The sequence below is a fragment of the Chrysochloris asiatica genome, unplaced genomic scaffold (genome assembly GCF_000296735.1).
Source record: "Chrysochloris asiatica unplaced genomic scaffold, ChrAsi1.0 scaffold00009, whole genome shotgun sequence".
Taxonomy (NCBI): domain Eukaryota; kingdom Metazoa; phylum Chordata; class Mammalia; order Afrosoricida; family Chrysochloridae; genus Chrysochloris; species Chrysochloris asiatica.
The window spans coordinates 18,739,952-18,761,778 of record NW_006408527.1 but is presented as its reverse complement, the minus strand read 5'-3'; the positions used below and the strand labels follow the sequence as shown (position 1 = coordinate 18,761,778).

Genomic DNA, 21,827 nt, shown 5'->3' with positions numbered 1-21,827 from the left:
GCACTGAGCACTACCCTTTGCCACTCGAAGACACTACAGTCCTTGTTTCCTGCCAGGATTATCTAGAGCTTCCAAACCTGCTCTGGGCTGCCATCTGGGACTGAGTTGTCACACAGGCTAGAAAGCTCAAGGCGTGAGCACCAAGAGCTGCTTCTGGAATATGAATGCAAGGCTCTTGAGGTCAGGGAGTGATTTCCAGAACCCTGGTGGCACAGCCATTATATGTTCAGTTGCTCACTGAAAGGTTGGCTGTTAGAACCCACCAGCCACTTTGCAGAAGAAAGACATGGTCGTCTGCTTCTGTAAAGGAAGCCCACTAGGGCAGTTCTACCTTGTCCTGCAGGATGGCTGTGAGTCAAAGTCAACTCAAGAGCAGTGGGTTTGAGATTTTGAGCTTCCGGGTGTCCAGAGTTTTCCATGCAGGTGATGCGGTACATGGCGAGTGACTAGAAGAGTCACAGGTGTATCCTCTGATCTATGGGTCTTTCTACAGCTTTATAGAGTACTCTCGATGAGGTCTGACCCCAATTTCTCCACAAGGGAGACATCTCCATAGCTGTAAGTTGGGTCAAAAGCTCAGACTCTGCAGCCATATTTCACGCTCTGCAATTTTCCAGCTGTGTGTCTTTCACAAGTTACTTGGCCTCCTGGTACTTTTAGCTTCTTCAGCTGTAAAATGGGGGTAACAACAATACCTACCTTGTAGAGTTGTTATAAAGACTTAATGAGTTCAAATATGTGAAGTGCTTAATATAGTATGAGGCACACAGGAAGTTATGGTAGCTGACAAGTGTTCTTAGTTATCCTCCCTCAGCTGTGAAGTCCTGGCGTGGTACTGTAGGATAAGCACTGGACTACTAACCACAAGTTAGCCGCTCCTCAGAAATCCTATACAGGGTTGTTGTCAGAACCAACTCCGTAGCAAGTAACAACAACAGCGTGGTAGCTGCTAATATTATTATTTTTAAATTATTATTTCTATCATCTCAGGCTACCTCCACAAGACAAAATCATATACTTCTGAGCCACCCCCACCACCCATAGTTTGTAGCACAGATATGAACTTAAGTATGTGCTCATATAAATGCCTACTAACACCCACCCTATCTGAACCCAGCTACTTTAGCATCTAAAGGCAAAGGAGCCAAAGGCTTGACCCCAGGAGTCAGGAGCCCTGGCAGTCATTTCTCTTGTAACATGTTAGCAATCTGATATGGGAGCAGTCATTGACTATTCCTGTTACTCATTTGTAAGATTGGGCTGATATACCTATTTGATCTACCACACTGAATTCACAGGAAAACATGAGTTGTGTACACAAAAGGCTTTTCGAGAGGAACTCACAAGAACACTGAATTAATACTATTCTAAAAATCATCCTAGGGTAGGTGGTCTGTAGAGTCTGGTTTACACATTCTGGAGTTTAACAACCTATAGAATATGATAGGAAGAGCTCTCAGATTCAGGCTGAACTAAATCCCTAGCATTTGAGGCCTAACACGGAGCAAGCACCCATCTCTGCTCCTCCCTCCACTCCAGCAAAAATGCAAATTCCCACCTGCCTCCCGGGGGTAGTTCCATCTGGGCTGAAGGCTGGAGAAATATGAGGTGGCATTAATTATTCATGTGGTCATTTATGATTCTCCTTTCCCCAGGAAACTCCCAGCTGCCCTAAAGGGCTTTCAAGAGAAGGAGTGAAAAGGAGCAAACCAAAATATAAGCCACTTTGTTGTCTTGGTTGTATCAACAAAGGTTGTAGAATGAATGGAAGACAAGGGGTAGGTAGGATGAGGGAGAAGTGACAAGGGGACAATGGGAATGCAAGGGAGCACCAGCTCTGCCTACCTGCTGATCCAAATACTCTAGGTTTCTTTGCAACTGAAGATCTAAAAGTTCATCCTACCCGGAGCCCGAGGCCAAGAGGCCAAACAGCAACACAAACAAACAAACAGGAACACGACAAAAGAAAACAATAAAAAAAAATAGAAGCAAAGCAGTTAGGAGTTAGCTGGACAAAGAAGTCTCTCTTTGCCCTTGAGGATTCTGGGCAGGGACGAGGATGAGAACGTGGGTAGGCAAAGACATTGTCTCCTGAACACTCCCAACCAGAGGAAGGGGGCACTCTGGGCACTAACTCCATCTCTGGTAGGTCTGCTTTGACTTCCCATGGGAAACAGAAGCACTGCTAAAACAATCTAGTCAGCACCTCTTAAAACTGTTCGAGTTTTCTGGAAAAATCCATTGGCAGTGCTGTAGGTATAGGCTCTAGGGTTTGTATGCTGGCAGAATCCAGAGAGAAAAGGGAAGGAACTATGGCTCTCCCCAACCCACCCAAGTGGAGCATCTGTGTCTAGTTCTCCAGGGAGAGGCAAACATTCTGAGAATAAATTTCAGGAAGAGACACAAGTGGAAAGGGGAGAAAACAGGGAGCAGATCAATATAGAATGCTTTTTCTTCCCCAATCACTCCTTGTGTCCCTCTCTCCAACAGTGGTATTATAAGTAAGGACCAAAGTTGAAACATACATTAAGAGGTGGGGGCATGGGAGATGGGGAGGTACTTTAGAAGGCCTAGTCTGTTGTTAAGAGGTCTTGCCTGGTTTTTCTTCCCAGCCCATCACTTAATCCCAGAGTCCAGACCCCTTCTCCTGCCCCCTGGAGGGAGATATCAGCTGTGTTGAGATAAAGAGACTTAGGACATTATACACTCCCAGGATCTCATCTAGGCTCCCCTGCCCTGTGTTACAGGGGTGAAGGGGTACCAGGGACCAAACCCTGGCGCCATCTTCCTGGCTGGGAGGGAGAAGGTATCCAGACGCTGTTAAGAACCAGATGGGCTGGCATTGGGCACAGGGCATCCCTGGCATCTGCCCCAGTTCAGCTCCACTCTGGGTGGAAGCAGGGAGGGGTGGAGCAGAAGGAGAGGACGTACCATCTTATCGTGGATCGTGGGGGATGGTGGGTAGTTGTAGGGGAACAGTCCTGCAGGGACTGGCCTCCTGTCTCCCAGGTAATCATACTGGAAGAGAAAGGGAAGTGGAGAGGTGAGGGGGTCTGGCAGGGACACACACTTCCCCACCACCTGAAGTTAAAGGTTAGGGATGTTTTGTTTCTTGTCCCAGAGCAGATTCTAGACAAAAACGGATAGTAGGCCCCCCTGGCAATCATTTGTCCAGGTCCTTAGGATTTGAGAAGACAAAATGCCCCCTATTATAGAGACTGCATGGTTTGGGGTACAATCTGGAATGAGCACAGAGAAAGAACAACGTTCCTGCTGATGGGGTGAGACCAATCCCCACAGGGCCAGCGGGTCCCTGGTCAGCATCCTTGGTTCTACAGCACAAGCCCAATTGCCCAGGTGCACCTGACTGTCCACCTGCCTCTCAGCATACGGTTTTAGGCTCTAGGGACCTCCATGGATAAAGAAAGAGGACAGGCTGACAGCTCACCTTGGGGGAGCTGATGGATCGTCTCATGACGTAGGCAGCAGGGTCTGCGTAGATGTCCTCACTGCGGGCTGGCAGCCGCTCGAAACGGGTGCTGGGTGAGCGGGCGGGGGAGTAAATGCGGGCACGGCTGTAGGAGCCCTGGCTGGGTGACCGGGGCACAGAGTGGGAGCGTGGCTGCAAGGACAGGCGGCGCAGGGAGCCCGAGGCTGCGTCCAGCTCATCATAATAGACCGGCTGCCTGGAGGGGCTGGGGATCCAGACGGTGCCATCCTGCCGACCATAGCCTGTGGGCTCCTTCCACTCACGCAGCTGGTAGGCAGGACCGCCCCCATTGCGGAAGGCATGGCGTTTGTCCTCCAGGGCCCATGGCGGGCTGATCCGATCGTAGGCAGGCATGGAACATATGCTGTCTGGCCGCACCCCCGGGGGGTAGTATTGATAATCATCAGGGTACTGGGGAGAGTAGGGGCCATAATACTCAGGGACTCTGCGGGACATGGGGTAGAACCTAGAGGGACTCAGAGAGAGAGAGGGTTCAGTGTAAGTACCCCAGACAAAACAGGTGTGCCCCTACTTGTCTGCCAAATCCCGCCTTGGCCTCAACTTCCACCTGGAGGAGGGAATGGTGAGGGTGTGCAGGTGATATAAATAGTGGGGGGAAAGTCACCCCTGTCCTCAAAGCTCTCTCCCTCAACCCGCTCCTCCAGGTATGCCATCATTTAGAGCTTCCACCTTTGTCTCTTTAAATGAAGTTCCCCTGAAAAAACTTGAAGCCCTCTTAGCCATCTCAGGCTCAGTGTAAACCAATTTATCAGATCCTTTCCCAAGAACAGATCTGAATAAAGGGCAAATAGAAGAAAGTCAACCAGGTACCCATAGGAGGGCAACAGAAGGAGGGACAAAGAGAGCTGCACTCCTGGTTTGATGATCTGGTCAGGGACTGAACCAGCAGTTTCTGGAACCTTCTCCCAGAGCAGTCTAGATGCCCCCTGACACCCGCTGGGAGCAGGAGCTCAGACCACTAGAAGACAAGTACTCCCAGGCTCCTTAGGCCTTGTTGAGCTGTCTAGACCCTCCTGGCCCAGAGAAATACCATCAGGTACAATATAAACATGTCTTCAAACATTTCAAAGCCATTCACTACATTAAGGAATACATGGGTTCTGGTGGGCAGAGTTGTCATTGTTGAGTGCTGTTGAGTTGTTTCTAACTCATAGCAACCCTGTGTGGGGTTTCTGAGGAGCAGCTGGTAAATTTGAACAACCGACTTTACAGTTCAAATTGACCTTGCAGTCCAGTGCTTAGCCTACAGTGCCACAGAGCTGGGACCAATGAGGGCAACATCTTGTTTGTTTTTTCCCCCTTGTATATTATAAATAACACAGCTTTCAAATAATTGCTGTTGTTAGCTGCCTTCCAGTCAGCCCCTGACTCATGGCATCCCCATGCAGAACAGAATCAGATGGTTGTGATCCGTAGGGCCTTCATTGGCTGATTTTTAGAAGTAGATCTCCAGGCCTTTTTTCCTAGTTCTAGTCTGGAAGCGCCACTGAAACTTGCACAGCATCATAGCAACACAGAGATAAGTGATGGTTGTGCATGAAACACACTGGCTAGGAATGGAGCCTGGGCCTCCCACACAGAAGGCAGGAGTTCTACGGATGCTCTCTTTTCAAGTGAGCCTGTATAGGGTTTCCAAGGAGTGCCTGATGGGTATGAACTGCTGACCTTGCAGTTAGCAGTCCAGTGCTTATCCTACAGTGCCACCCCAGGACTCCTCTCAAGAAATATTGTTGTCGTTGTTAAGTGCCGTTGAGTCAGTTCTGACCCATAGCGACGCTGTATAGGGTTTCCAAGGAACAGCTGGTGAGCTTGAACCGCCAACCTTACAGTTCAAACAGCTTTGCATTCTGGTGCATTAACCACAGCACCATACCAGCACTCCTTCAAGAAATATTAGAGATGTTAATATTGGTGTTGATGGCTAGTGAGCTTTGGTTGTAAGAGGGCCCAAAGCCTAGGGGGCTGTATAACTAGAACTTCTAGGTCCCCTTCTTATAACTGAGAATACTGTCTGATATAGTGCTGGAAGATGAGCCCCTAGGTTGGAGGGCACTCAAAATATACAGTGGCCACAACAATGGATTTGAAAATACCACGATTGTTAAGATCACAGGACCAGACAACATTTTGTTCTGTTGTGTATAGTATCACCATGAGTCAGAGCCAAGTCGAGGCAAATAGCAACAGCAACACTATGAGTGATAACTACCTATTATCCTGAGTCATCACTACCCTTATGAAGCAGCACTGAGTTCCTTCTGAAGGAAGGAAGGAGACTGAGAAAGCAAGAATCAGAGTTAGGGGCCAAACTTGATAGATAGAGCCATGTAGCAGGAAAGAGTTTAGGCATGTTGAGAATCATGGGATTTTCTTGGTTCCCAATAGGTGATGTCTCACATATTACTATCCCATTCCCATCCTGAGTCACACCATCTTAAATCCACCCCAACCACTCACTGAGCCTCACCTCCGGAGGTCTTCAGTTTGAGGCACCCCTCGGCGGAGGTTTACCCACTGCTGAAGCTGGTTCATGGAGCTCTTGCGCTGGGCGATTTTGTCAGTGTTGGTGCGTGGTGGGAAGTTCCGCCGGGGTCCTCCACTCTCTCCATCCTGAGGTGGGAAAGCTGTGCTCCCTGGCCGGGTTGGAGAGCTATACTGCCAGCCATTGGGCTGGGCAGCCCGCTCCCCACCCCCTGGGACCCTTGGGCCCTCAGGATAAGGGCTGCCTGGCTCGGAGACTGGTTCTGGTCCAGATTGGATGCCATTGGCTTTCACCATAGGCTCTTTCTTGACTTCAGGCCTCTCGGGCCTCCTCTCGGTCTTCTCACAGCCTCGGCCGTCACCCTCCCCTCGAGTCTTGGCCTCTGGCTCCGGTTTGATGAGGCTGTTGTGGGATGGCTGGTGGTGGTGTTTGCTGGGTGGGATGTTCTCTGAGTCTGGCTTCTCATGGCTGCAGGATGCCAAGGGAGATGTTGTCAGTGACTCCAGCCCAGTATGGAGTTGGGCAGGGAGTGGTAGACTGAGGAGGAGAAAAGGAGGGAATGAAGGACGGACAGGAAGGTACCAACAGAAACATGATTCAATGAATTACAATTCTGCTTCCTAAATCTTACTGCTTTATTTTCTTGCTCTAGTCACATTGAACAGTTACTGTAGCTCATAATCATATCCTGCCTAGGGGTCCTTGGGTGGTACAACTATTCATGAATTTGGTGCTGACCAAAAGGTTGGTGGTCCAAGTCTACCTAGAGGTGTCTTAGAAAGAATTGTCTAGAGATGTATTTCCAAAACTCCAGCCATTGAAAGACCTTATGGAACACTGTCCTACTCTGATACACATGGGGGACACCAGGAATCACAGTCACCTTGATGGAAATTCATTTTGATTTTGGTTTTGTTGTGGTGGTTGTTTGATTAGGCATGACATGTTCATTCTGCCCCTCAGGTCTTCTCCATGGGTTACTTTTCACTTCCTTCCGCTGGCCCACATTGAGCCCAGTTTTTAAGCAATGGCCATGAATGTTCTTCTTCAAGACACCTTCCAATACTAACCTCACGGTCTTGGCCTTCTCCTCTGTAGTCTCCCCTTGCTCGGGGCCTGTGAACTTCTACACTGATGCTTCACAACAGTAGCTATCCTTGATGTTCCAGCTACAAAACCTTGTGATAGGCCAGTTCTCTCTGACCTATAGAAAGTTACTTAACTTCTATGAATCTTAGGCTCATCTGTTGAATAGGTATAATACTACCTCCCTTCACAGGGCTGTTGTGAGAGAAAACCTGGAAACACCAACATCAGTAATAGTTGTCTAAAACTTGATGACACATAAACATGTTAACTTCCTTGTCCAATTTCTTTCAAGATGGACTTTCCATTAGAATGCAAGTTCCACAAGGGCAGAAACCAGGTAAACCTTTTCTTTACTCGTATTCCTAGAACCTAGGATTGTGCTTTCAACATTTATAATTATAGTAAGTATCTGTGAAATGAAGGCATGAACTCCTGGAACCCTTGTTTGAGGCTCTAAGATGGAAACTTGGCATGATTTTCTCACTATAGCTTGCCAAATTAGACGTATTCAAGTGTCCTTATGAAACATTGCTTGGTAAACATTTCTAAAATATGTGAATAGACTCTTGAAGTCTCAACTCCAAAACTCTGCCCTCTGGATGCCTTTTAACACCTAACTCATGACTACGAGCCCAGTTAAAGTAGAGGCTGCCACTGCTGCTGTGGATGCTGATGGGGGTGTAAGAGATGTGATGATGGGATGGGAGCAGATGAAGACCGACTGCTTGCTATATGGCAAGTATCTTACAGATACTGTTTAGTCCTCACAACAAGCCTTTAAGGTAGGATTCTAGTCCTGTTTTTGAGGGAGAAACTCAGGCTCAGAGAGGTTAAGTAATTCGCCCTGAGGTCACACTGTGAGCAAATGGCCAAGTTGGGATTCAAACCTGTGTACCTTCTTCCAAAGGCCATATATGTAACCACATGCCCAGCATTTCCTGAAAGCTCAGGAAATGACTCTGACCTCTGGCTGCTGGCCAGGCATTGGTTTGATGTGGCATCTCTCTTGGCCTCCAGCAGTTCACAGGAGGAGAGGAGAGACCACAGGCTCTGAGATCATTCAGACTGGTGCCATAGGAAGGAGAGATAAGTGAACTTTATTACGAGAGAAGTGCAACACATTTTTCTCTCTCTACTGAAATGCGAATAATAGGAAATGACTTTAAATAACAAGTTAGCCAAAGTTTTAAGTTTACTAGTGAAATTTCTGAGGGTCAGGCTTGCAGGTTACTTATTTGTAAGTTTCCGTCCCTTAGAATCTTGGGTTCTAGACAAAACCAAATTGACACCAGTTGCTTTCAATTCCAACTCATGGTGGCCTCGTGTGTCAGAATAATAGAACTGGGATCCGTAGGATTTTCAATGGCTTTTTCAAAACCACATAGCCAGGCCTTTCTTCTGAGGTACCTCTGGGTGGATTTGATTTAGATCTCCAACCTTTAGATTAATAGGTGAGCACATTAGCTATTTGTGGGATCCAGGATCTTTGAGAGCATAGAGAAGGCTGTGCTTTTACAGCTGGGTTAAGGGCATCCTTGTGGAAGCAAGCAGATGACTCACTGGAAGTTCTAGCAGGGCTGAGCAACAACATAGAGTGGGGCACGCCTTCAGCCATCCTCTTTCTCTAGCAACCCGCCCTCTGTCTGGCACCCTGACACTTACTTGTTGCGCACGGCTTGGGGCACCGACTTCTGGGCTGGGGGGATCTGTACTCGGGCAGCCTCCCCCATGGCCTGGATCCAGGCTTCCTGCTCCTCAGGACTCTCAGCACTGAAGAAGTACGTGCGGACACCCGCGTGCTCGGCCTGTGGGGAGAGGCAGTGCGTGGCACTGGCCCCGGCCTCGTCCACCCAGCACACAGTCACCTGTAGAAAGAGGACACCGGCACCCATAGAATGGTGTCAGGTGGGCCATTCTCTTGACCTGCAGGACTTTTTCCCACAGAGAGCTCAGGGCAAGGTGAGGCAAGTAGCCCACAACTACTGGAGCCCAAGGACTCCAACTGGCAACCAGATAGCTGCCTTGGCTGGCTCTCTGAATGCCACTCAACAGCCCAAATCCAGGTACGCATACTTGTCCCATCTGAGGTGATTATAAGCAGGAGGGACAATTACTATGCCCAATCTCCCGCTCAAATCCCATCTTTGATTTGAAGGGCAATTACCCAACGTCTGGGAAGATGCCCCCCACCTCCCACCACCCTGAGAGCAGGCCATTCTCAAGTGCAGCTTCACCACTGAGAAGTGGGTGCCGTCTCTCCAGTGAGGAAAGAGTGCCACCTCTCTCTCCATAGGCATGCAGGGGGCATGCACTGGCATCCAGGCAAGGCACACTACCTAGTTGGTGGCTGCGAGCAGGCACAGCAGGCGGGAACCCAGAAGAGAGCTCCTGTCCAGAGGGGGGGTCCTCACGCAGTCAGAGGGAGGAGAAGCAGAGAACAGGTCCACCAAACACCAGAGGAAGAGACAGAAGACGACGAGGCAGGAAGTGTTGAGGAGCACAGTGAAGGGGGATCAGGTATTCAGACTGCCCCATTCTACCAGGTGTCACTCATGGGATGTCAGCACCCAGCCATGCCCAGTTCAGTCCACCAAGGTGGGGCAGTGGAGAGTTTGCACCACGGGGATTTGGGTTGGTAGTGCAAAGTAAGTCAGGGGATCTCAATTTATCCCAGTTCTTGTGATCTAGCTCTACAATTGATCCTAACTGAAGGAGCTGTGCAACAGGTCTAATGGGGTGGGTCTACCTGGTGAGACTCAGGGTGCTTGAGCTACAAAGAAAGGATGGCCGAGCGCTAGATAATTCCTGGGACTTCAGCTTCCTATCCAGCCACCCAGGTGAGAACTTCCATCTCCCAGACAGGGCTGGTAACAAACCAGCAAACATTTGTAGCCCATTCCAGGGAGTTACTGTTGTAGCATCGCTTCAGCCCAGCCTCTTTGGTGCTAAATTCTGGGTTTTGGAGGCTGGAAGGAGAGAAGACCAGGCTTCTCTGACCACGCCCTCAATCTCCCGAACTGCAGTGTCAACCCCCCACACTGGTGTTCGCCTAGCCTGGCCCTCCAAAGGTTCCATGCCCCATGACCTCAGCCCACACACCCTCACATCTCCTCAGGACTCAGTGTCTTTCTCACAAGCGTGAGCCACTGTCCAACAAGGACATGTCCTGCTCTCCATGCAAGGAAGGGCTTCCTTTCTCTGGCTGCAGCTGGTCTCTGTCCCCAGCAGAGGGCTCAGCATGTGGGCAATGCTTAGGGAAGTGCTGATGAAAATCCTGAGATGTAAGGAGGTACCTCAAACTAATGTGCAAGGGGTGGGGAGACCAGGGACCCAAGCAGGCCCTCTGGGATGGAGAACAGAGAAGCACAGGCCAAACTTGTAGGTATGGGCAGGGAGTGAATTCATCAGTTCAGTAAGTGTGTACTGGATAGCCTGTTGTGTGCAGCGCTCTGCTCTGAGCACCTGTCACAAAGGAGGCAACACGGTGCGTGTTCTTGAAGAATTTATAGTCACGCTGGGGGACAAAATATGCCCACGGGAAATGGGGTGGGGACAGGAAGACAGGGAGGTCTGGGAAAAGACAGGGCCATTGATGGGGAACTGGGAGGGAACACCAGCCTGGAACCATGAAAAGGAACCAGAGAACTGAGGGAGTTGTCTCAGCGGGTTAAGCCCACTAAGTCCCCAAGGGCTGGGCTAGAAGGAGGTTAAGACATTCAATGGTAGGCTGGGCAGGAAGCACTCCTGGCTCCTGATTATTAGTGATCCAAGAGTTTTCTTTGGTAGCTGAGGCCGAACAAGCCTCCCGTCTGTCTCAGTTCCCCTCCCTTCCCTGGGGAAGGGCCATTGAATCGTCATAATCAGAACCCTTTATGGGCCACAGAGCACAGCCCTCAGAGCTGAGTTTTAAAGAGGCAGTGTCCTTGTTGGAGGAAGGAGAAAGAGAAGGATGCTTGGGTGGGCACGCAGTGGTATCTGGGGTTTGTGGAGTGGGCATATGTCAGACACTCGGGATATGTATCTAATGCCTGCAGCCAGCAGAGTTATGTGCTGGAGTGTGCATGTGTCTATGAACAGGTCTGGTGGGGAGGGTAAGACAGGCTGTTTGACTGTGTGTGGGTGTGGGTGTGCTTCTGTGTATAGCAAGGCTGTTTGTTGTTGGTTAAACAGCCTGTTCCTATTTCCCCAGCTAGAACCCGCCTCCCTGGAGTAAAGAGTATTATTAATTGTTCTTTCTGTTCACACCTCTGGCATACAGGACCATGGGAGGCTGGAAGCTAATTATATGCCATAGAAGTGCCTCCTTGTCCCCCGTGGCGGTACCTGGGTATGCTGCCCCCCTATTTCTTGTTGCCAGATGACCATAGGGCAAAGGACAGGAAAAGTCAAGAGTATTCGAGGCTCTCAGAGTCCATATGCTGACCTGGAGTGACCTGAAGATCCTATCAGCTAACACCAGGACTTTAGGAGAGAGAACGGTTTCTACTAAGAATAAATTTGTGGTCGATATAACTATAATTTTATATTTGGAAAGTGAAAAAGAACCTATGGTCTTTGCATCATAAAATGCAAAAAGGCCATGGGGTTTTCGTAGTTTCTAATTGGTCATGAATTTTTAAATGTGGAAAAACACTGGCATCGAACAAGTCAGCTGCAGGCATATCTTTGATGGGTGGAACCTCCCGTCCTCCCCCAGACTCCCTTCGCCTCGGGGTTCAGAGGGCAGGACAGTGAGCCCCCGCTTCCTGTGAATTCATTGTTTCAAATTTTTGCCTGCATAAGTGTGATTTCTTGCTAGTAATGGCTCTTGAGCCCCTGAGATAGAAAATGTAAATCTGATGGGTTCTAGTTCCCTAGAACCAAAGTGGGCCTTTCATGAAGGGGTCTCAGAACCCTCTACCCATAGCTCCTGCTTCCGTTTCCAGGCAGGCCATGGCTACTTCATCCCCAAGGAAAACTGTGAGATCACTGAACACATCTTTTCTGGCCCACCCACACCCTGAAGAGGCAGAGGACGGGTCCCTTCACAGACTCCTTTTAGTTTTACAGTCGCCTTCACTATGGGTTGGAATCGATGACTTGACTCGATGGCACTTAGCAACAGTACCACAGTGACTCCAGAGTCCTGGTGTGGTGCTGTGGATTAATGCACTGGACTGCAAAGTCAGTTTAAATTGCCAAGTTGGCAGTTCAAGTTCATCAGCCACACCTCAGAAACCCTATACAGGGTTGTTATGGGTCGGAACTGACTTGATGGCACTTAATAACAACATATTGACTCCAGAGGCCATTGCCACCCCCCAAATACCTATCAGTACATGAGATCCCTTAGGGAGATGGCTCTCCATCCCCTTCTCCATTCTCAAGGACTCTAGGAGAGCAGTGTCCCTCACCCAACTGGCCTGGGAGAGGAAGGCCAACTGACCTTAAAGGTGTGTTTCCGGCTGATGTTGTCTGAGGGCTGCACTGCAGCCACCCGGAAGCTCAGAAGGGGAATGCTGCCCAGGACGCTCTCCTCCTTCTCGTCTGCCAGGGAAGCAGAGGTACAAGTGAGATGTGAGAGGTCCAAGGGAGATGTACAAGTGCCATGCCCAGGGAAGGGGAGAGGAGTATGCCAGCCCTGTGACAATAAATATCAATAAACATCTATTGGTCACTATACTTGACAGGTTACAGGGCTACCACATACAACCACACAGGGCGTGCACCGATTCTCAGAGTTGGGCAGCTGACCACCCTGCAGACACTTCTAGACACTGGGTCTACAATGGTGAGTAAGAGAGACACAGCCACTCTCAGGAAACTTACATTCGCGTCTGTTGTTGCTCTTGTGATTGGGTGCCACTGAGTTCAATGCATGCACAGTGACCCAATAGGACAAACTAGAACAGTAGTTAAGAGCTCAGCTGTGAACTAGAAGGTTGGTGGCTTGAACTCATCAATCTTTCCATGGGAGAAAAGACAATCTACTTCTATAAAGATTCACAGCCTTAGAAACCCTATAGGGAAATTCCATTCTGTCCTATAGGGTCAATATGAGTTGGAATCAACTTGATGGCAATGGCTTTGGGGGTTGAATCTTTATGGGAGCAGATTGCCAGGTCTTCATCCTACAGCACTTCTGGGTGGGTTCAAACCGCCAACCTTTTGGTTATCAGCTGAGAGTTTAACCATTATGTCACCAAGTCTTCTTCATTCTAGTATACAAGGAAGGAAATATGTAAGCACTAGCATTTGTAGCTTGTATCAATCATCAACATTCATGAAAGCAGCAGACCTTTTTAAAGTGTTGAAAAGAAAAGATGTCAGCTTGAGGACTAAGGAGCACCTGACCCAAATCATGGTAATTTCAATAACCTCATATGCATGTGAAAGCTGGACAGTGAATAAGGAAGACTGTAGGAGAATTGATGCCTTTGAGTTATGGTGTTGGAGAATATTGAAAGAACAAACAGATCTGTGCTGCAGGAAGTATAGACAGAGTGCTCCTTGGAGGCCAGGATGGCCAGACTTTGTCTCTCATACTTCGGACATATTGTCAGGTGGGACCAGTCACTGGAAAAGGATATCATGTTTGGTAAGGTGGAGGGTTAGAGAAAAAGAGGAAGACCCCCAACAAGATGGATTGGTAAAATGGCAGCATCAATGGGCTCAAGTGTGACAACAATTGTAAGGTTGGCCCAGGACTGGGCAGTGTTTCATCTGTTGTGCATAGGGTCACTATGAGTCGGTACCGACTCGATGGCACCTAACAACAATAACAACAAGCATTTGTAGGGACTAGTACTGGACTGCGAACCACAAGATCGGCAGTTCAAACCTACCAGCTATGCCTAGGAAACTCTGTACAGGGGTGTTATGAGTCAGAATTGACTCAATGGTACTTAACAACAACAACAAAGCAGTTGTAGGATACTCTCGATATATCCAAATACTGTTCTAAATTAAATGCCTTAATTCATTTCACTCTCCTATGAGCAGGTACTGTTATCACCCCCATTTGTTAGGTAAGAAAATCGAGACATAGAAAGGTTGAATAATTTGTCCAAGATTATTTAAGTGGTGGAATTGATCTCTGACTCCACAGTCAGCATTTTTAACCACTATCCTGTCAAGTTAAGTGCTGTCAAGCCACTTCTGACCCACAGCAACCCTGTATAGGGCTTCCAAGGAGCAGCTGGTAAGTTTGAACTGACGACCTTGTGGTAGAGTACTTATCCTACAGCGCCACACCAGGACTTCCTTTTTCATTGTCTTAGTTCTCTAGTACTGCTGCTATAGCAAAAGGACCACAGTGGATGGCGTCAACAAAGAGAAATGTATTCTCTCACAGTTTAGGAGTCTGGCTGTCTGTGTCGGCTTGGGAGGAAGGTCCTTGTCTCCTTTCATCATCTGTGAGCCCAGAGCTGTTTCTTGGTGATCTCCATGTGTCCTGGCACCAATCTTCCTGTGGGTCTAGGATGTTCTTAGCACAGGTCACATGGCCAAAGACTGTGCTCCACTCCTGGCTCTTCTTGTTTGTCATGTTCCTTATCTCACTTGTGTGACATCTTTAGCACCTCAGAAGAGACTGGCTCAAGATACAACCTCAAATTGTAGATTGCAACCTGTTTTATCAGCACAACTGCCTCCAATCCTACCTCATTACCATTATCGTTGTTGCTGTATGTCATCAAGTCAGTTCCGACTCATAGCGACCCTGTCTAAGGTTTCTCAGGGCAGCTGGTGGGTTTGAACTACCAACCTTGAGGTTACCAGTCCAGCGTCTATCCTACAGTGCCACATCCAGGCTCATTAGCATCGTGAAAATTTACAGCACGTAAGATAATTACATCAGATAAAAAAAGGATAAGTACATCATACTGAGAATCATGGCCTAGCCATGTTGACACAACATAATCCACAACACTAAACAAGATGATTCCCAAGAGATGCATGTAACCGGGTAGTGGGCTGCAGCTGATAGGGTGGACAGTACCATCTTCAGCTGCCTACCTCCATGGGACAGCTGTATCATGTGTTCTCCCAGCAGATTATTGCTTCTCCCAGTTCCCCTGGGTGTCTCCCTGGGCACACACATCCACTGTGCACAGCCTCCTTGGTCCCCTTGCCTGGCAGCCGGCTCACAATCAGGCTGCTACATAATTCATCGTGGATCTCCAAAGAAGCCTGCTGGATTAGCTAGTCAGGCTCCCAACTGTCAGCAGGAGCCAGAAAGGGTGAGATGCTTGGTGGGACAGGTGAAGGCATTGTTAACACCTGGAGTCTGAGACCATGGCAAGACCCTTCTCACTCCCCCAGGGGTACCATGGCATCCCTGTGTTTCACTCTGGAAAACCTTAATACAGGCTCAGAAGAAACTCTGTTCAACTCACATTCAAACTTTATTCATCACCTCCACAAGATACTGGGCTCTCTGACCAGAGACTGCAGCAAGTTGCCCGAGGACAGAGTATCCAGAGGGAAAGGAGAGACTTGGGGCTGGGTCCCAAGGATGTCTTCAGGGATGTGGAAGTTGCCCTCTGGCAGAATCCATGTCAGTGTTGGAGGATCATCTCCTAGAGGACAGTAATCTCCAGAATGCCTTGTCCTTTAGAGATGTCAGTTTGTTGAGGTTCTGCCCTCACTGCCATAAGGCAATGGCAATAGTTGAGTGGTGGAATTCTCACATTCCATGTGGGACACCCTGGTTTGATTCCCACCAATGCACTTCCTGTGCACCCGTGTGTCAGTGGAGGCTTGCGTTGTTGCTACAAGTCTGAGTGAGTTTCAGTGGTGCTATTAGACGAAGATGAACTAGGAAGCGAGGCCTGGAGATCACATCCAAGAATGAGTCAATGAAAACCCTTTGAGTCACCATGGTCTGATCCACAACCAATCACCAGGCTGCTGCAGGACCGGGAAATGTTTTGTTCTGCTGTGTGTGGGGTCACTGTGAGTCAGAGGCCAACTCAATAGCAGCTGACCACAGCCTCACTGCTGTTCCCAAAGGTGTTCTGCAGAGCTCTGGGCTCTACTCCCTGGTCTTTGCCACTTTGGCTCCACACAATCCAGTATTCCAGGACCCAGAGTGCCAGCTGGGACCAATTCTTCTCCTCTGTATGCTTTGCCTCCTCCCGATTTCTCTCCTCTGGGCCCAGGTGGCAGCAACTCAGGGCATGGGACAGTAACACTGTAGGGAGTCACTGTGTACAACCATTGTTTGCTAAAGTTAATGATTCACCAAATTGCTCCCAGGAACCCTGGAGCCATCAGGGCTCTGCTGTTCTCGAGGGAAGGAAGCAAAGAAAATTGCCTCTCTTGCTTCAAAACCATTTTACCCTCTCTTCCCATCCCCGATCCCTTGTTTGTGCAGACATCAGCATGAGGTGACCGCTACTGTCATTAACCCTGCTATCTCCCTGGGTGCCTCTCCTGACACAATATTGTGTATATTTTAAAAATAACTTCCTGGAGGCGGCTGCAGATTGTTGTTGGCAGATCTTATCAGATCTCTGTCCTCCTTTTTGGGAGCAGGGTAGGGGTGAGCAAAGCAGGCGGAAGCTGGGGATGTTTGGGCACCTACTATGTGCTGTGTGTACAGCTTTGAATAAAACTAACAAAAGCTCTGTCTTCGGGAACGTCAGGTCATTTGTTCCAGTAGGACAGGAGAACGATTCATCCAGTCTTTTCCTTTCTTCCCCACCCCTTTAGGGACGTCACCATCCGTATGATTGCCTTATCCACCCTCCGTACCGCCAGCAACAGCCGAGAACTTGGCCTAAGACCTTGTAGGTATTCAGTAAATATGTGTTGAACATGTAGTGAGTGAATTTGGGAGTGTGTGAGTGACTTTGAGTATGCTCATGTGTCAGTATATGAGTGAGTGAGTGTGAGCATGCCCCTGTGTGTGAGTGTGTGTGTATACCAATGAATGCCCATGAGTGTGTGTCTGTGCGTCTGAGTGAGGGAGTGTGGGTGTCTGGGTGAGTGTGCCAGTGTGCGTGACTATGTGTGGGTGGGTGAGTTCTGTCCTTACCCCATTGTCATGGTCGCTGGAACTACTGTGAGGAAATATGCCCCCCTCCCCAGCCACACCCACCCAGAGCAGAGCCCAGTAAGATCCACTGCCATCCGGTTGATTCTGACCCATAGCGACCTCAAGGGAGTCCTGGGGTGGCATTGTAGGATAAGCTCTGAATTATTCACTGCAATGTTGGCAGTTCAAACCCACCAGCTACTCCTCAGAAACCCTGTACAGGGTTGCTATGATTCAGAACCCACTTGCTGGCACTTAACAACACCCACAACCTTTAGGAAAGTAGACGGCCATGTAGTTCTACAGAGTGACTGGTGGGTTCAAATCACCAACCTTTTGGTTAGCAGCCAAGTGCTTAACTACTGTGCTACCAGGGCTCCTTTTAGAGAACCCAGTAGTATGGCAGAATAAGAAACTGGTGAGCTCTGGCTTCTAGTCCCAGGGGAAGCTCACCTTTGTAGTAGAAGAGGCAGCGATCCACCAGTACAAACCAGCGCTTGTTCCACTGCTTCACCCCCGAGCTGGCCTGCAGGACACAGAGACAGGTGTGAGGGATGAAAAGCTAGGCAGGGAGGTGGGGGCTGCAGTGGTGGGATGAGGCTGCATTAATCATAAGGACGTTCTGACTCTCATTGCAGTTCTGCCACTGATGAGTGGCACCAACCCCCTGGAGGCCTCAGCTGCAGGGAACTGGTGTTAGATTATTGTCTGTAACCTTTTAGTTCTGTCATTATGGGCCCCATGCCTCCCCTGGAAAAATAAAAGGGGCTAGAGATGAACAAGAAGAGGGAGCAGAAAGGCAGACAGGGATGGTGGCAAGGCCAGTCAGTGCCAGGGAACTGGAGGACAGAGGCAACTCCCTTTGCTGTCTCCACGGTGGAGACCCCTAGACTTGAAGGAGACACCCTCACCATACAAGAGGGATGTGCCGAGAATGAGCCAATAGGCTGCTCCTACAGGCTCGGTGACCTAGCACATTTCAAAGGCACCGCATCTGCCCATCAGGTGATGTGGCTGGATTCCCAAAATTAACACTGATTTTTCTGTGTGCCTTTGGGGGAGATAATCAACTTCTCTGAGCCTCCATAAAATGAGGAGACTCGTTCTCAAAGCAATGGGAGGAGACAGTGGAAACCACAGAGGAACTCCTGTGCTCTGAGGAGAAGCAGGTGATGATGGTGGGCAGCAGGCAGGGCAAATGAGGCCTCACCTGTTTGAAGAGCCAGCCTGCCTTGGTGACAGGGGCGTTGGGGTTCCGCTTCATGGAGTGTGAACGCTTGCCAAAGGCGATGGCTTTGCGGGATGTTCGAGTCGTCTAGGGAGACAGAGAGAGTACCAGCCTGACTTTCTCTCCCTCCTCCTCTCTGCTCCATCTGCTGGAAGCTGTCTCTCTCCAGAACTATTCCTGAGGAGTCCTCACCAGAGGCCCACTTCTAAGAAGCCCAGGTGGGAATCTCAGATTTATTACTACCTCGGGGGCAACTTTGTTCCTCCTCAACCCCCAAACAAAACCAAAACCAAAACCAAAACTTCAAACTAGTTTCCCAACAGCTAATTCTGACTCATGGTGACAGCATGGATTGTGGAGTAGGGCTGTGCTCTGTGGGGTTTTCAAGACTGTGACCTTTAAGGAGATCGCCATGCCTTTCTTCCATGTGCCTCCGAGTGGGTTTGAACCACCAACCTTACTATTAGTGGTCAAGCACTTAACCATTTCCACCACGAGGGGCTCTTAACTCAAGGGCACTGCTTTTGATTCTTTGGATCTTTCTTTTCTCATCTCTAAAATAGGACTCATGATAGTTCCACCTGTCTTAGACCAGTTTAGGGGGAGAAAACATGAGCTCTCATTTTACTCCTAGTCCATTCTTTCTCTACTGTCATTCTCTTCCTCTTTCAGAATGCCTTTTGGAGCCCATTCAGCTGTAAGCAGACTCCCTACACCATCCTCTCAGAGAACTGTTCATTCTGTCATGTCCAACATTCCATAGAACTGGGAGGATATATGTTCTCCTAGTCCTAGTGTGGCACTGTGGATTAATGCACCAGACCACAAAGCCATTTGAACTACAAGGTTGGTGGTTCAAGCTAACCAGCTGCTCCTTGGAAACCCTATACTAGGTTCGCTATGGGTTGGAATCAACTTGACAGCACTTCACAACAGTCCTGGTGTGACTCTGTAGGGTAAGCAATGGACTATTAACCACGAGGATAATGGTGCAAACTAGCCAGCTGCTTTTCAGAAACCCGACACAGGTTTTCTATGTGTCGGAACCAACTTGAAGGCATTTAATAACAAGCTCCTAACAGCCAAGTGTGGCACTGTGGGCTAATGCATCAGACTGCAAAGTCGTTTGAACTGCAAGGTTGGTGGTTCAAGCTTACCAGCTGCTCCTTGAAAACCCTATACAGGGTCACTATGAGTCGGAATCGACTCGACAGCACTTGACAACAGCAATAGACAAGTGGACCTTATCATTCTTCTGCATTCTGGCAACGATCACTTGTCACAGTAGCTTCTAGATCATTCTTTCACAAGCTAAGAATTTTGATGAGTCCCCTTCATCCTAAGTCTTGCTGTCACTATGGAAATTTTTATTATTCTTAAAGATGACCCATCTAATAACCTAAATCTGTACCAGGCTGCACCTTAAACCTTGGCCCAGCTCCCTAAATCTCTAAATCACTAACATCTTAAATTCTAATACAGCTAGTACCCAACTTACGATGTATCTGAATCACAGTGAACCAAACCATGCTTATGACAATCTGTTATTGCTTTTTTAAGGAGCCCTGGTGGCACAGTGGATTAAGCATGGGCTGCTAACCAAAAGGTCAACAGTTCAAATCTACCAGCTGCTCCATGGGAGAATGATGCGGAAGTCAGCTTTCATAAAGCATCCCTATGGGGCAGTTCTACTCTGCCTTATGGGGTTGTCTGAGTCAGAATCGACTCAATGGTACTGGGTTTGGTTTGGTTGGTGTTTGTCTGTTTGGTTAGTACATCTTCTCCTTAGTAATATGTAGTACATACAGTGTTGCAGTATATAATGGGTTGATGTTATCATTCTCAGATATTCACTTGCAGATGTTCAACATTAGATTTACTGTTCAAAACACAGCTGTATAGCAGGTTATGTACACTTTCTAAAGAAAAGGTCTTCAATTTATGTCAGAACTACTTTATGACAGGGTCATTGGGCTGGGACCCCATTTTAAGTTGAGAACAACCTGTATTCCATCTTCTATTACAACATATCATCCTTTGGAATGGACTACACAGAGCTTTCTCATTGACTCAACTATGTCACCTTTTCTGTTTCATTGAGATCTCAACTCTTTCCCTTTTCCTGGATCCATTAGCCACATCCTTATGCAGTCATTCCCCTTACAAGCCCCCACCACAGAATAGCTCAATCATATCCTCAGAAAGCCCACCCACTGTCTTTTTGCTCTGTCTTCTCTAAAACTCAGATTCATTCTAGTTCATCAATTTATTTATCATCCCAGCACCCACAACTGGAGGAGGGTGCTTCTAGAGAAAATTCACACTGCAGTACAGATTGAGGCCACCACAGACCCACAACCCGATCCCCAGCGGGGCTTAGCTTGACAGCAATTCCATGCCACACCCTCACCATGCTCCCAGGCCCTCCAACCTCCTCACATTGGACCTCATGCCTTCTTCACCAAGACAATGGATGCCATCAGAGATGTCTGTCTTCAATTTCACACTGCCTTACTGCCATTTGTGGAGTCCTACTGTTGCACTGAAGGATCAGCACTGAAGTGGGAACCACAAGATAAGCAGTTCAGACCCATCAGTTGCTTCTTGGAAACCCTACACAGGGTCATTATGAGTCGGAACCAACTCGATGGCACTCAAAACCACCACCTCCCATCTTTGCCTCTTTCCCTCAATGTCAAAAGAGGTGTTGCTCTCCTCTTCAAAAGAAACATTTCCACCACCTTCACTAATCCTCTCCTCTCCAGTCTCTATCTTCCTTTTCTGCGCTCTCTTTTACTCAGCCAACATACTCGCATCTTTCCATCTTAAAATCTCTGTCTCTCTCACACATCCACATCAAACACACACACACAAATCAGGTGTCATGGAGCCAACTCTGACTCATGGCAACCCCTTGTGGGTTCAATGTAAAACTGTGGGGTTTTCAATGGATACTTTATTGGGAAGTAGATTGTCCAGGGATTTTGCCAACAGATCTCTGAATGGACACAAACTGTTGTTTGCACCTCCCAGGGACACCCCATGCAGCCACACATCTGAAATCCCTCTTCAGCTCTATATCCACTATCCACTGTCAGACATGGACTTTCTTTCCTTCCCCCTCTCTCTTACCAGGACAAACTCCTGGGACGTCCTACTACGCTCCAATTCCATTTACTCCTAAAGCTCCTCTACCTCTCTGTTGAAACCACTCTTGAACTATTGTTGAATTAAGGCTGCCCTCTCTTCTTTCTCACTCTAAAACGGTAGACAATATTAACCTTTCTATTCTTTCTGAAACACTTCTTCTGATTTCTACAACACCATGCTTTCCTATTTCACATCAGACAAGGGACTAATTTCTAAAATATATACGAAACTACAACACCTCTACAAGAAAAAGACAAATAACCCAATACAAAAATGAGCACAGGACATGAACAGACACATCACCAAGAAAGAGATCTGGGCAGCAAACAAACATATGAAGAAATGTTCA

The 21,827-nt window shown here is 48.3% G+C and overlaps 1 protein-coding gene across 1 annotated transcript in view; it reads right to left on the bottom strand.

The window, feature by feature from the left end:
* The window catches only part of PLEKHA6 (pleckstrin homology domain containing, family A member 6), a 183,377-nt gene that overhangs the window by 28,163 nt on the left and 133,387 nt on the right, over positions 1-21,827 (bottom strand). The window contains exons 4-9 of the mRNA XM_006834101.1: positions 18,311-18,415; positions 17,554-17,626; positions 12,508-12,608; positions 8,745-8,887; positions 5,979-6,461; positions 3,449-3,965 (exon numbers count right to left, since the gene is read on the bottom strand). Coding sequence (XP_006834164.1) covers positions 3,449-3,965; positions 5,979-6,461; positions 8,745-8,887; positions 12,508-12,608; positions 17,554-17,626; positions 18,311-18,415 — 1,422 coding nt within the window. The remainder of the gene's footprint in view (positions 1-3,448; positions 3,966-5,978; positions 6,462-8,744; positions 8,888-12,507; positions 12,609-17,553; positions 17,627-18,310; positions 18,416-21,827) is intronic.